This window comes from Vulpes lagopus, chromosome 1 (assembly GCF_018345385.1).
Source record: "Vulpes lagopus strain Blue_001 chromosome 1, ASM1834538v1, whole genome shotgun sequence".
In the NCBI taxonomy this organism is placed as follows: Eukaryota; Metazoa; Chordata; class Mammalia; order Carnivora; family Canidae; genus Vulpes; species Vulpes lagopus.
This window is the reverse complement of record NC_054824.1, coordinates 7,002,592-7,017,093: the sequence shown is the minus strand read 5'-3', so window position 1 is coordinate 7,017,093 and position 14,502 is coordinate 7,002,592. Positions and strand designations below refer to the sequence as shown.

At 50.1% G+C, this 14,502-nt stretch overlaps 1 protein-coding gene across 1 annotated transcript in view; it reads left to right on the top strand.

Moving 5' to 3' along the window:
* The window catches only part of ARMC2 (armadillo repeat containing 2), a 105,121-nt gene that overhangs the window by 80,617 nt on the left and 10,002 nt on the right, over positions 1 to 14,502 (top strand). The window contains exon 13 of the mRNA XM_041760685.1: positions 8,462 to 8,756. Within this exon, the coding sequence (XP_041616619.1) occupies positions 8,462 to 8,756 (295 nt within the window). The remainder of the gene's footprint in view (positions 1 to 8,461; positions 8,757 to 14,502) is intronic.

Below are 14,502 nucleotides of genomic sequence, written 5' to 3'. Positions count from 1 at the left end.
GAATGAACCACCTAGGAGAGGCGAGTTCAGGCTTTCTTTGTCCTTCGCAATGGCCTCAGTGTCCGGTAACTGGACAAACCACGAGTTGTTGATTTGCAGTTCATGAAATCACCCCCAAATTTTATTCTTCAAATAATCACCAAATATTCCTGCCCATGTCCTGCTTTGAGAAAGTTCAGTGTAGACCCGTATTGTAAGTTTGCAGCAGATCCCTCTGAGGGAGATCAGTGCATGTTCAGTCAAACGAAGGCCCAGTTGGCTGCGCCCCTCTTTGCACACAGCGGGCCGGTCTGTGGCTGATGGTTGTGGTAACCAGCCAGGGTTTCTGGTTTATCAACAGTCTCAGAGAAAAGGAATCCACTCCTCCCAGCTCTCACAAAGGACTTCCTCAGGGAGAACAAGGGAAACTTCTTTGGCTCATGTCTAAGGAGGTTAATTGGTCCAAGATCCATGGTACAACTAATCACTCCAGTTCCCACACACACACACACACACACACACAATCGGAGGCCAAAACACAACATTTCAGTCAGCTTGATGCGGCTTGAAAGCTAAACGTTGGCATTAGGCAGGGCGTCTATTAAAAATGCTAACCAAAATTCGATTAAATGACAAATCTCATTTAAGAAATGTGCACATATTGCACGCTTTGTGGTGTAAACTACATTTGCTACAAACCAAATGTACAAACAGATGGACCTAGTAACGCAGGAACGAGCAGGGTCGATATCATCCTTGCAAATCAGGGCCTGCCTTAGGAGGCGCCTCTGACGTCAGCAGTGCTGCATTTAGCATCTCCGCAAAATATGTTTGGGTTCGTTTTCTGGAAGAACACGAAGGGATTTTCCCCATTTCTTCTGTAAATATCTCTCGGGCAGGGGATCCAGTAAAATGCCTCTGAAATAAGATTTGTGAGATGGGGCAGCGTTTTACAGAGGTCACGGCCCAAAAAAGGAATAACCTTTATCTACGTTCCCATCACTTGCACCCATTGAGCAACTGCCTGTCTAACCCTCTCCATTTCTAGACACGGTCAGTTCCTTATTTTTTTCAAAACAGGGCTTCCAGAGGCAGGCCCATCATCAGCACATTCACACACTCACAAACCCCGTCTGGGAATGGCCCGACGTGTCCTTGCTTGCGCTGCTTTGAAAGCCAGGCCTGCCTCTTCCACCTGGACTTCTTTTAGGGTAAGGGATCATGTTCGGCCTTGTACACACAGTGAGCACCGTCTGCTTTGGATGCTTCGAAATCGCCGTGTCCACAGGGAGACCTGGGGTGTCTGCAGGGCTGCAAGCACAAACACCTGCCATCGTTCTAGCCGCTCATCTGTAACGCCACCACAGGGGTGGAACAGTCCAGAAGGAAGTGACCTCTCTGTCCCCTCCATCTTGTTTGGGGCCGGTGAGGATTGGTTAGGAAGGCACCTCCACCCCTTCCCCTGGAGCCTTTATATGGCCACTTGGCTCCCAGCTCGGCCTCTGCCTCCTGCCTGGCAGGAGCGTGCCCTGTGGCTCTCTTCCCAGACCCTCTGCAGGCACATTCCCGGTGGGTGCTGCTAGCATTTGGCTGAGCTCGCTCCTTTTTTCAGCCTTGGCCTCGCTCTGCACCCCTGACTGGGCGGACAGCACAATAAGCCCGTCCCTTGTTCATTCTTTCCAGCTCCTGCTGCTTTGCCCTTGTGGAACTGGCTCTTCCCCCACTCAGCACGGAACCCGAGCGCCTGATTTATGTCTGTGGACTTAAAAAAAGAACAGAGCACAGCGAAATGCCAGCCTTGCCCCGTGCTTCTGAGTGACAGCCACATCCGGAAGCATACAGTTGGTGCTCAATAAATGGCTGCTGATGGGATGGATAGATAGAGGAGGCATCAGTATAGTCTCTCCTGGTTTTTAGTTTTTATTTTTTAAAGATTTTATTTATTTATTCATGAGAGACACAGAGAGAGAGGCAGAGACACAGGCAGAGGGAGAAGCGGGCTCCCCCCCAGGAGCTGGATGTGGGACTCGATCCCAGGATCCTGGGATCACGCCCTGAGCCAAAGGCAGAGGCTCAACCACTGAGCCACCCAGGCGTCCCTCTTCTGGTTTCTAAATGATCTTCTACTCAGAGTCTGGGTTTTGAGTTGCCAGCATCTCAGCTTCTCCCATCTTGTATGGTTCAGCACTTACACGAAATGTTGACCCACTTTTAGGACCCCAGGGCTGATTAGCATTTTTGCAGTAGTGCGTCTGTCTTCCCCACGGGTATCTGTTCTTCAAGCCACCTATACGTTCATTAATGCTGAGGTTTTGCTGGAGGGTGGGAAGTTGGGTAGATGTTGCAAATTGCAAATCCTTGATTCAGCTCTCGGATCCACACTGCCTTGAGAAGTTCCTAACCAAATTTTAAATGGGGCATCTTGAAAGTCTTTCTAAAATATTTTCCTTTACCTACTAGAAGTAGTTCTCTCCTAAGTAAGTGGAGTCGGCTGAACGTAGTTTATTATTTCTGTGATAGGTTCATATGGTTCCTTCCTTAAGGTCAATATCATGCACCCCAGTGATTTTAAGGCCTGGTGGGAAGTTGTGGGGGGCATCGAGGAGGACTGTGGGCAGGGGTAATAATGAGAGGTGATGCAGGACTGGTCACACGGGGCTGGAGGGTGCCTCGGATGCTGGCTTTGACATCGAATAGGCCGTGGATGTTTCTGGGCAGGGGATGACATAAGAGCTGTGTGGCAGGAAGTGGTCACAGAGGGGGGATGCCATCAAGGGCCCGAGGCAGGAGTCTTCAGACAGGCCACCCAGTAAAATGCCTCAAATAAGACTTTTTCCCATTTTTCCCAGGCATGGGAAGGAGGGGCCGGGGGAGATTCTGAGACGGCAGAGCAGAGGGAACTCGGTGGCTGGTTGATGAGGGGAGTGAGGAATCAAAGATGCCTGTGGGGCCAGGTCTGGGGGATGGGACAGGTGAGGATTATGGGGAACAAGGAGATGGGCTGAAGGAGTTTGGGGGTCCACCTGTGAGCACAGATGGTAGGTGGTCCACATCCTGCCTCTTCTCACCAGGGTTGGACTTGGGGATCACCCAGCCCCGTGAAGCCTGGGTCCCCACATCCCTGAGTGGGAGGAAAGCCTCCTTCACCGCCTTTAGGCCAGTGTCTCGTCCGCGGAGGGTAACAGCAACCCAACTGCTGCTGCTGCTGGAGCTTGCCAGCTGCTCAGCTGTGTCCTGCTCCGTGCTTTGTTCCAGTTAAAGCAATTTCATTTACAGCAGCGCGGGGCCCACTGAGACCGAGTGCCATGCTTGCTCCTAAGGGCACAACACAGTCGAACCAACGAGAATATCGCACAGGCCATAACTGGAAAGCACGTCAGAGGTCAGGCCTCTTACAATAGGTGTACCTGTTTGTCTGGGCTCTGGTTGGCCGCAGCTATTGCTAGGCCGATTCCATTGTTATGCAAAATTAGAAAGTTGATATGAACTGGTTATACTGCTTGCTTGCTTGCTTTCTTTTTTAAGATTTATTTATTTGACAGAGAGAGAGCACAGGTAGGCCGAGCAGCAGGCAGAGGGAGAGAAAGAAGCAGGCCTCCCACTGAGCAGGGAGCCCGACGCGAGGCTCGATCCCAGGACCCTGGGGTCATGACCTAAGCTGAAAGCAGATGCTCAACAGACTGAGCCACGCAGGTGCCCCTAGACTGCTTTCTCTAAACAAAAATTCTCTCTCCTGATTCATCTTTATTTTGCTGTTTCAAAATTCACAGCTATGGTATGAATATGCAACACTGTGTGAAGGTTAGTAAAAATGCTCCAAAAGTTCAGGGTTGATTTATAGGTGGTTCTCAGATGTTGTCCGGGGACAAAAGAGAGAATCTGTACCTGAAAGGAGAATTATTTTATTTTCTGCTATGGATTCAATCAGTGGTCTCTACAAACTGATAATTCTGGCCTTTGTCTAATTTTTCAAATCTTCATAGAATAATTAAGTGGCACTTTGCAGACTTGAGAAGGATCGGGTGGTGAGACAATGAATAACCTCTCTATGATCGCGTCCGAGGCAGCCCTCTGCACAATGCGGACCACCCACGGTCAGCCGAGGGGCCTTGCAAAGCCGTCTGGCTTAGCCAGTGCTCTCAGGATTCCAGATGAGTCAAGACAAGCACTGGTATGGGAATAAGGAAGCACCACCTCTGCCAACCTCCTGGGAGACTGCTTCTATTTTGGCCTATTCCATGTTCCCTAGATTTGCAGAGAATATATTTGAGAAAGGTGGGGGGGGGGGGGGTTGGAATGAAAAGATGCCTTAGCCAACCCTGAGAAAGAGGACAGAAACAGTGAGCATAGCAGTTGCTGGAAGCTTGGTGCTGCAAGCGGCACAATCTGCCATCCCCATTTGTTGATCTCGCATGCCATCCTTCAGTTGGCACCACTGCTGCCAGGAACCACCCCCTCCTTTTTCCATCTGAAGGCAGGGAAAGAGGTATTGTGGCAGTGTTAACTCTTCCTGCCCTAAAGTCTGGAGTTTCTTCTTCCCACGTGGGGCTTAATAATCTCTGCCACGTTAGGATCCACGCGGATACTAGAATCAAGGAATTTTAGAAGTTGAAGGGGCTGGAGAAAGCAGCACTTAGTCTCCCCCGATGAGACCACATGGGACAGTGGATGGAGGCCCCTTGAATCTGCAAGGATGGGGAAGGAAAGCTGCCTTTATCTGCAGCCTGGGATCTCGTCTGAATGCTCCTGGCAAATCAGCAACGATGATTTGGGTAGAGATGGTACAGGGCCAGAGACACCTGCTGAGTTCTACGAAGGAGTAAACAAATACAGGGAGGCACAGGTGAAGCGGCGAGGCCTGGGAGGAGGGGGTAAGGAGGAGGACCGGTCTAGCATCCTTCTGAAGACAGCCGGTTGACATTTTACGGGGTAAATTGATGAGCCTGATATGATTCAACAAAAAGTTTTACATTTTTTTATAAAGAAGCCATTCAAGATCACATATGATGTCTTTCCTGTTTTGCTTACCGAGCCTGCGGGGAGATGGGAGAGGAGAACAATCTAGGGAACAGTGCAAAGTCCAGAAATGTCAACACGGCTACAGTTGAGGGCACGGGGGAGGTGACCTCCTGGATGGGAAGGATGGGGAACAGCTCTGTTCAGATTAAAGGACAGGAGATGATCACTTCTAATGAATTAATTTGTGTGTCTAAATGCTTGGCACAGTGCCTGGCACGTCGTCAACACTGTGTGTTCGTTGCTGCCATTACGGTTGGCCATTATAGTCTTCCAGAGGTAGACCTCGCGGGGGGTGTCTTTCATCAGAAATCGTATGCCCAAGTTCATGCAAAAAGCTCATATTCCTTAGCTTAGAAAATAAAAGATGGAACATCCTTCAAGGAGCCTAATTCTCAGAAATCCCCTCTGTCCTGTTTGGAAAACATCCTGCTTCTCTGTTGGGTGTGGACGGGCAGGAGGCGCCTCTGCCACCAGGAACCTTGTGAGGTAACCACGGGTTCTATGTGAAGTGACAAGTATCATCGTGAAATTGTGTGTGCTTGCTTTGGGTGGAGGACCCACAGACTAAAGTTTTTTTAGGGAACCATCCGGTGATCAGAGACAGACAAAGCGACCCCCGTCCCCAGGAAGGGGACTGTCCCAGGACTCTCTCGAGACCCACTCCCTTCCCCGTCCTCCCCTCCAGATAGCCACTCTTCAAACGTTTTTCAAGGTTGAACTGAAATTCCCTGGAGGTCATTTTGCTGACCCCCCCCCCATCCCCACTGTCCCCTCGGCGTCCTCCCATCTAAACTCCTCCGAGACCATCAGGTCTGTCCCACACAGTTTAATGCTATGAACATGTTGCTGATGGTATGAGAAAAAGGTTCAGAACGGTGCCCAAGTCATCCCTCACGACTTGTGCCTGGCCTGTTTGGTCTTGTTTACCCTCACGACACAGAATTTTCTCCAGGCTGCACAAGGAGCGGATGGAGACACAGAGAGGCTAAGCCAAGTCACAGGTATGAAGCAGACTGGCTGGCTCTCAAGCTGGGGATCCTAACCCCTGTCCTTCAGTGTCTAGCTGCCTGCGTGGCCCTCTCACCCCACATAGGTTAGCCTTGTCTTCTCAAGTAGATTGGAGGCTCTTCAGGGCACCTTGTCTCCCGTCCGTCCTCCAAGTGTGTCCTCCCCAGCCCCTGGCACTCACAGTCACCGACGCCTGGCATTCGGGCTCCCGCAGCCCAGGAGCGGCTTCTCCCAACTGGGATGACCGGCTACCATCGGTTGCTCATTGAGCTGAGGGTTTTTTTTTTTTTTTTTTCCCCAATGTGAACTCTCTCCTGGACCAGCTCCAGTTCTTGCTGGCGTGTTAGCCTCCGACTTTCTTAATGTTGACAAATGGTTCCCAGCTGCACAAGCCGCGGCCTCGCTTCTGCTCGGCCAGTGCCAGGGAAAAGTCTTTCAAGAACAAGCAGGAACAAGTTGGTGTTGGCCGAGCAGCCACGGGCAAATCCAGAAGCTTGTCCTCCGTCTGTGACCTTCGGCTCTCTGCCATGCGTGGTCCCTGTGCTGCCCGCACCCCACCTAGACCTGGCTCCCCGATTAAAACAGGCCCAGGCCTCTGCCCTCGTTGGGTAAGGCTGCTGACTATTGCAGGTCTGATCCACAAAGCCAGGTTTCTTGGGAATCCCTCCTGGTGACCTGTTTGCATTTTATTTTATTTTTTACTTTACTATATTTTGAAAGATTTTTTTTATTTATTTGAGAGGGAGAGTTTGTGCATGAGTCGGGGAGGAGCAGAGGGAGAGGGGCCAGCTTGAGTGCAGAGCCCGACTTGAGGCTCGAACTCACGACCCTGAGATCATGACCTGAGCTGAAATCAAGAGCAGAGGCTGAACCCACTGAGCCGCCCAGGAGCCCCACATATTTGCATTTTAAAAGGAGATAATTCCTTAGCTGCTCTGCAAAAGGCAAGGCAAAGGAGATCCTTGCAGGACGGGCCATGTGGGAGGCTTGGCTCTAGAAAGCACTCCAGGTCAGGGGGATCCTGGATTCAAATCCTGACTCACTCCTTGCTCGTTGCGTGACCAGGCAGGTTCTAAAAACCCATTTCTTGTCTGTCAAATTGCACAGCCGGGACAGTGAGAGTTAGCACCCAGATCACTCACAGCCCCTGAGTGAGTGTCTCTTTAAAGTCTCTTCTTGGAGAAGAAATAAGTGGGAAATATCAGAAAGGGAGACAGAACATGAAGACTCCTAACTCTGGGAAACGAACTAGGGGTGGTGGAAGGGGAGGTGGGCGGGGGGTGGGGGTGACTGGGTGACGGGCACTGAGGGGGGCACTTGACGGGATGAGCACTGGGTGTTATTCTGTATGTTGGCAAATTGAACACCAATAAAAAATAAATTTATTATTAAAAAAATTAAAAAAAATAAAGTCTCTTTCTCCCCAAGGAATCTCCTCACCGTCCGTGGGTATGGGGAAGGCCAGTGTTCTCATTTGTCTGTCTGTTATAGAATTAAGAACATAATTGTTTTTGTGTCCTGTTTACTTGTAAATTGTTCTCAGTTTGGGATTTTTCGAAACATTTAACGTGAAATAGAGCGTATATGCAGAAAAGTGCGTAAAGCACACACGTGCACCTCAGCCAGTAGGGGTAAGGGCATCGCCCACGTAACCACTACCCTAGTCAAGAAGGAAAAGCACTGCTTTAAAGTGGTATATTTGTCAAACACAGTGATTCTGTCCCCAGGGGACATTCAAACCTTTTTGGTTGTGGGCTGCCTGGCTGGCTCAGTTGCATGCGATCCTTGATCTCAGGGTCATGGGTTCAAGCCCCATACTGGGCGTGAAGCCTACTTAAAAAAGATGGTTAGACCTTGGTTGTGACGTCTGGGGAGGTGCTACTGGCATCTATAGTAAGAGCCAGGACTACTGCTGTTAAATCTAGCCCCCCCACAGCAAAGATTATCCTGCCCCCAAAGCCTGTGGGGCCCAGGTTGGGAAAGCGCCCCGTAACACAGTCTCATCAGCCGTCGGGCCGAACAGTCGATTTTCAGCAACACAGCGCCTTCAGCAGGGGTGAACTTCTAGGGAAAGATTTGGGTGTCGTAGCAACCTGTTGGTGTCACTACTTAGATTTACATGACACGTTATCAGTAATCCTATCCCACTGGACTAATTGTTGTCTGAAGGGTTAAAAAGAAAAGAAAAGAGGCCAACCAGGATTTCAGACGCAGGATCTGAAGTTAGTGCCCTCGCTAATAGCATCACTCAGTCCGTAGCCTTTCACTGCTGCCAAGTGCTTGATCTCCTCCATCAATTTGCACCGATCTTCAGAATCAAACTCTAGACGAGTTCGTGGGCGCCAGATGCGCCCCCCTCTTCTAGTAATCAAACCGTGAATAAATGAACAGGCTGTATCCTTCCAGCAACTGGCCCCAGCTCCTCGGCCCTCTAACCGGCTCCCCTTCCCTGCAGGATCTGGTGGTGCGGATCGTCTTCATCCTTGGCAACCTGACGGCGAAGAACAACCAGGCTCGGGAGCAGTTCTGCAAAGAGAAAGGGAGCATCCCAGCCTTGCTGTCGCTGTTCGGCACGTTCCACCGACTGGACCTGGGTGCTGAGAAGCAGGCGGCGGGAGCCGGGCGGGCCCAGGCCCAGGACGTGCTCATCAAGCTGACCCGTGTGCTCGCCAACCTGGCCATCCACCCGGCCGTGGGCCCCGCGCTGGCCGCCGACCCGCTGGCCGTGGGCCTGCTGCTCGCCACACTCGGTACGGCGCCCCCGGCATGTGACAAGGCCCTGTGGCCACCCCACTGCCCCCCATCCTGGCAGCGCAGCCGCCTTGGATGAGCCTTCTGTTTCAGGAAGGAAAATTCTTCCTCTGCTCAGAACTGCCTCAAAGCAGTCCAGATTTAAAAAAAAAAAAATATATATATATATATATATATATATAATATACATTATATATATATATCATATAATATATATATAGCCTTTTGCAGAGCAGCTAAGGAATTATCTCCTTATAAAATGCAAATATGTGGGGCTCCTGGGTGGCTCAGTGGGTTCAGCCTCTGATCTTGATTTCAGCCTGAGTCATGATCTCAAGGTCGTGAGTTCAAGCACCTTTCATATATATATGAAAAGAAAAGAAAAGAAAAAAATAGTTACTAAAACCCACTGAACTGTATGCCTTGAAAAGGGTGAATTTTGTCACAATTAAAAAAAAAACTTTTTTTTTTTACTTTTTTTTTTTAAGATTTTATTTATTTATTTGACAGAGAGAGAGAGAGAGAGAACATGAGCAGGGGAGGGACAGAAGGAGAGGGAGAAGCAGGCTCCCGACTGAGCAAGGAGCAAGGAGCAGGTGATGTGGGGCTGGATCCCACGACTCCGGGATCCTGATGTGACTCTAAGGCAGATGCTTAAGGCTGAGCCACCCAGGCGACCCGCAATTTTTTTTTTTTAAGTGTACCAATCAGATTACTGAAAATTGGCCAAGCTAAGGATAAGCATTTGAAATCCTTCATTTTTCCTGTACTCGTCCACGTGACTAGAGTGTTATCTTTTTCTTTTTCAGGTTTTTACGTTATCTGTATTATGGCCCCCAGTTATCCAGGTCCCCTTTCCCCCCATTATTAGCCACTTAGCCACGGCACTCTTCCTCAACAAACCACCACAGACTGGGTGGCTTACCACAGAAATTTGTTTCTTCTCGTGGTTCTTGGGGTGCCGGCCAGGGGTCTGGGATGAAGCTCTCCCCTTGCCTGGCAGGCAGCGGCCTTCTCACCGGGTCTTCACATGGTGGTTCCTCCAAGTGAGCCCTCAGGGAGACAGAATGATCTCTAAGGCCACCAGTCCTATGGGATAAGGACTCCACCCTTACGATCTCATCTGACTTTACCTCTTAAATCCCCGTCTCCAAATACAATTGCATTGAAGGTTAGGGCTTCCATGTATGAATTCAGGGCAGGAGACACAGTTCAGTCCATTGTACTGTATCCTGCCCCCCACCTGCCCCCCAATTCATGTCCTTCTCACATGCAAAACTCATTGCTTCCATCTCAGGAGCTCCAAAGGTTTTAACCCTGAAGTCTAAGGACCAACATCCCATGTAAATACCTAAATCAGATATTGTGAGACTCAAGAATTCCTCTCCTGTGAACCTGTGGAACCGGACTTGTTATGCTTCCGAAATACAGCTGTGGGGCAGGCGTAGGATTGACATTCCCATTCCAAAGGGAGGAATAGGGGAAAAGGAAAAGGTGGCAGTTCCCAGGCAAGGTGAATTCCATCACATTTTAAGACTTGAAAATAATCCTCTTTGGTTCAGTGCTTTGCCTTCCAGACCCATTGGGGTGGAGGTCCTGCCTCCAGGTCCTGCTCTGCAGGCCGGGCCCATCCTTGGGGCTTTGGGGTAGAAGGCATCTGGCCTGTTGAAACCGAGGCAGTGGCCCTGGATCTCTCACTCACCTTTGGGGTCATTTCCACTCCTCTTGAAGGATATTGCACACTCACAGCCAAAGAGCTCTCTCCTCCTGTCCTGTCACATCTGAGGATGGCCTCCCTTCATTTTGCCCCATCTCAGAGCCTTTCGGTTCAAACTGGCAGTGTTTCTGCTCACATAAGCCCAGAAGCCCTATATCGAATGATATTCCAAATGCACGCTTGGTTCTCTCTAGCACATGCTTTCTCACTTTTTGCCTTAGGGATAGGCCGAGAATTTTCCAGATCTTCAAGTTCTAGTTCCTTTTGCTCAACAATTCTTTCTTCACATTCATCTCTCTCTCCTCACATTTTACTATAATGTCAGGAGAAGCCAAGTCGCTCCGTAAACACTTTTGCTTAGAAATCTCAGCTAAATATCCAACATCGTTGCTTGCTAGCTCTACCTTTCGCAAAAAGACCAGAATGCAAACATAGTTCAGCCCTGTTCTTTGCCACGTTAACAACTTTCCTGCAGTCTCCAGGAACCTCTTCCTTGTTTCCCTCTGAGGCCTCACCAGAATGGCCTTTATGTCCCTGTTTGTACCTGCATGCTCTTTTCCCTAAGAAGGTGGAAGCTCAAGCTCTCTTTCTCTCGCTCTCTCTCTCTCCTCTTTCAGAGCCCTCACCACAACTGCCTTTAAGATTTCTTATTTCTAGCATTCACCTCAGGACTCCTCCAGCCTCCGCCACCTGCACCCCCCAGTTCCAAAGCCACTGGTCACACTTTTAGGGTTTGTTAGAGCAGCAGCCCGCTCCGTGGTGCCAACACCTGTCTCAGTCGGCTGGGGTTGCCACAGCAAAACAGCGTAGCCTGGGTGACTTCAGCAACAGATTTATTTCATCACAATCCGGAGACTGGAAGTCTGAGATCCGGATGACGTCATGGCTGGGTTCTGGAGAGGTCTGTCTTCCTGGCTTGAGGACGGCTTCCTTCTCACCATGGCCTCATGCAGTCTCTGCTGGCGTGTGCACTCGGACAGCACATGCTCTCTCTCTCTCTCTCTCTCTCTCTCTCTCCCTCTTCTCTAAGGCTACCAGCCCTATTGGATAAGACTCCACCCTTATGACCTCATTTCATCCTCATTAGCCCTTAAAAGCTGTAGTTCCAAATACAGTTACATTAGGGCTTCACCATATGAAGGGGGGGTGCATAATTCAGTCCCTGACACCCCCTTCCACTTTTTAGGCCTCATCACTTCCCGCAGGCACCTGCGCCCACCAGGGAGCAGAGAAATTAACTGCCACACAGAGTGATCAACTTAGCTACTGCTTACCAGGACCCGAAAGATCTTCTCGTGGTAGAAGAAACATCAATACCTGATGAAAATGATGTTTGGGGGTGACCTTTGAACTTCGCCCCCTGCTCTTCATTAAGATCCATTACTGAGTCCTCAGTGCACAACGAGTCCTAGGCTTCGGGGGGTTTATCTGAGGCTGCTCAGGCTCCCGTATAACAAACTACAGCAGACACGGTGGCTTCAACCCCCAAAATCTGTCCTCTCACGGTTCTGGAGGCTGGAAGCCCAAGGTCAGGGTGCCAGCAGGGTTGGCGTCTGGCCAGGATGCTCTTTCTGGCTTGTAGATGCTACCTTCCTCCTCTTAGAAGGGCAGCAGCCTATTGGGTGAGGGCCCATCCTGATGACTCATTTAACCCTTCATTAGCTCCAGATTCAGTCACGCTTGGGGTGACTTCACCCTGGGGCTTCTACATATGAATTTGGAGAATAACACAAACATTTGGTGCCTAACAAGGTTTAAGAACACATAGTATCTGCTTTCAAGGAGCTCAGAGTATGTGGCGGAGGCAGGGCAGGTGCACAGACAAGAGGGTGGTGACAAGTGCCCGCAGCAAGGTGTACACAGGACGTGAGGCCCGAGGAGTTGGAACCCCAGGACTTGTCTCTGGAGGCCAGTCTCACTGCAGAGGGTCTTTTAAAATTTAATTTAAAAAAAAAAAAAAACTGTTTCTAAGAAGGACTAGCCCTTTCTGCAAGCTCCCAGATTTAGAGACTGGCTGCCTGAGTGGCAAGCTCCAAATTCCAGACTTTCTTACATCCATGAGCCAGCTACAGAGGGCTAAGTGATTCTCTCATGCCCACTGGCAGCAAAGTATTGCTCCAGGCAGCTCTGATGGGCACAAAGGAAGATGCAAGGGCAAGAACAGATGGTTGAGTCAGATACTCCCAGGTTCAGATGTGTGTGCTTCGAAGTCAGGCAAGGGATTTAATTCCTCTCAGCCTCAATGGTCTCATATAAGATGGCATTTTAGGAGGTTGATATGGACTGAATCGCATCCGCCACTCCCCAGCTTCCTATGTTGAAGCCCTAACCCTCAGTGTGATGGTATTTGGAGACGGAGCCTTTGGGAGATAATTAGGTATAGACCAGGTCATGAAGGGAGGGGGCTCGTGGTGGGATTAGTGTCCTTATAAGAAGAGACGCCAGAGAGCTTGCTCTTGCTTTCTCTCCACCATGTGAGGATACAGCAAGGAGGCCATCCGCAAGCCAGGAGGGGTTCTCACCATCCTGATGCCAGACTTCCAACCTCCAGAACTGTGAGAAAATACATTTCTGTAATTTAAGCCCCACATCTGTGGTATCTTGTGATGGTGGCCTGAGTTGAGACAGCTGCACCCTTAGAGTATTAATGATTTGTGGGTTCAAATGCTGGTAAGTGCATTTAAAGCATTATTAATCATTTACTTTTGTGGGGCTAAGTACACACGAAGTGCTTGGTGCTGTTGTGATAGAGGCCTGGTAGCTGTGGGCGCCTACCCTCTTGCCCTAGGCACCGCACACTATTCCTTCTGGCCAAACATCAGGTCCCACAGAAAGTGGTGATACATAAGAGGTACCCTCTCCCCACCCCCGGACAAATCCTCCTACCAAGGCAAGATTAGAAAACAGATTTCCAGACACTGTCCAAGGTCCAGTGTCATCAGTCTGGAGGCAGAAGGAACTAGGGCTCTTAACTGGCATTTCTGCATTTGCCAGGAGATGAGTCTGGAGGCTGAAGGCGGGGAACAGAATTCCTAAGGGTCTCATGTGCTAAGAGTCCTTCCCTACTTGTTGCATCCAGCAACTATTTACCGAGCACCCCCATGTGCCAGACGCTGTTCTAGCTGCTGGGAATGCAACAATAAATCAAATAGACAAATCCCTAGTCTTGTAGAGCGTACATCTTAGGACTAGAAGACAAACATTAAACACACCACAGGCCAGGTGATTACATGGGCCCTGGAGCAGATAAAAAGTAGGGTAGGGGAAAGGGAGTAATGGATGCTAGTCTATACTGGGAGGTTAAGGAAACTATGTTCAATGAAGTGACATCTAAGCAATAACCTGAAAGACGTGAAGACGTGGACACCTCGAAACAGAGGGTATTCTAGACAGAGGGAAGAGCAGTGCAAAGGGTTCAGGCAGGATCATGCTGATATGTCAAAAAAAACAAAACAAAACAAAACAAGAAGACCAATGTAGTTGGCACTGGGGACCTGGGGGATGGAACCCCAGGTGGCCTGAGACGTCAGAACTGGGGCTACCCAGGGGCCCCTGGGGGGCTCAGTCGGTTAAGCATCCGATTCTCGATTTCGGCTCAGGTCATGGTCTCAGTCAGGGTCGTGAGATCGCACCCCATGTCGGGCTCCACGCTGGGCATGGAGCCTGCTCAAGATTCTCTTTCTCTCTCTTCCTCTCCCTCTGCGCCCTCCCACCCATCCCCCTACCCTGTACTCCCCCAAAAAAGAACTGGGGCTGCCCAGGTAGGGCCTGAGGCCCAAGGGAGACAAGTGATGTTAGCTGACTTACTACTGAAGGGTCACCGTGTTAGGGGTAGACTCAGAGAGGAAGGTGGGAGACGAGAAGCCAGTTCAGAGGTGAGGGCGGGGCGAGGTGGTGTAGAGGGGGTGAGAAGGGATCAGATTCTGTGTGTTTGGAGGGCAGCACTGATAGGAGTTATAGACAGATTATGCCCTGAGGGGCATTCTGTTCAGAGGTGGAGACGTGGGGAACAGACTCACAGCGTAGAG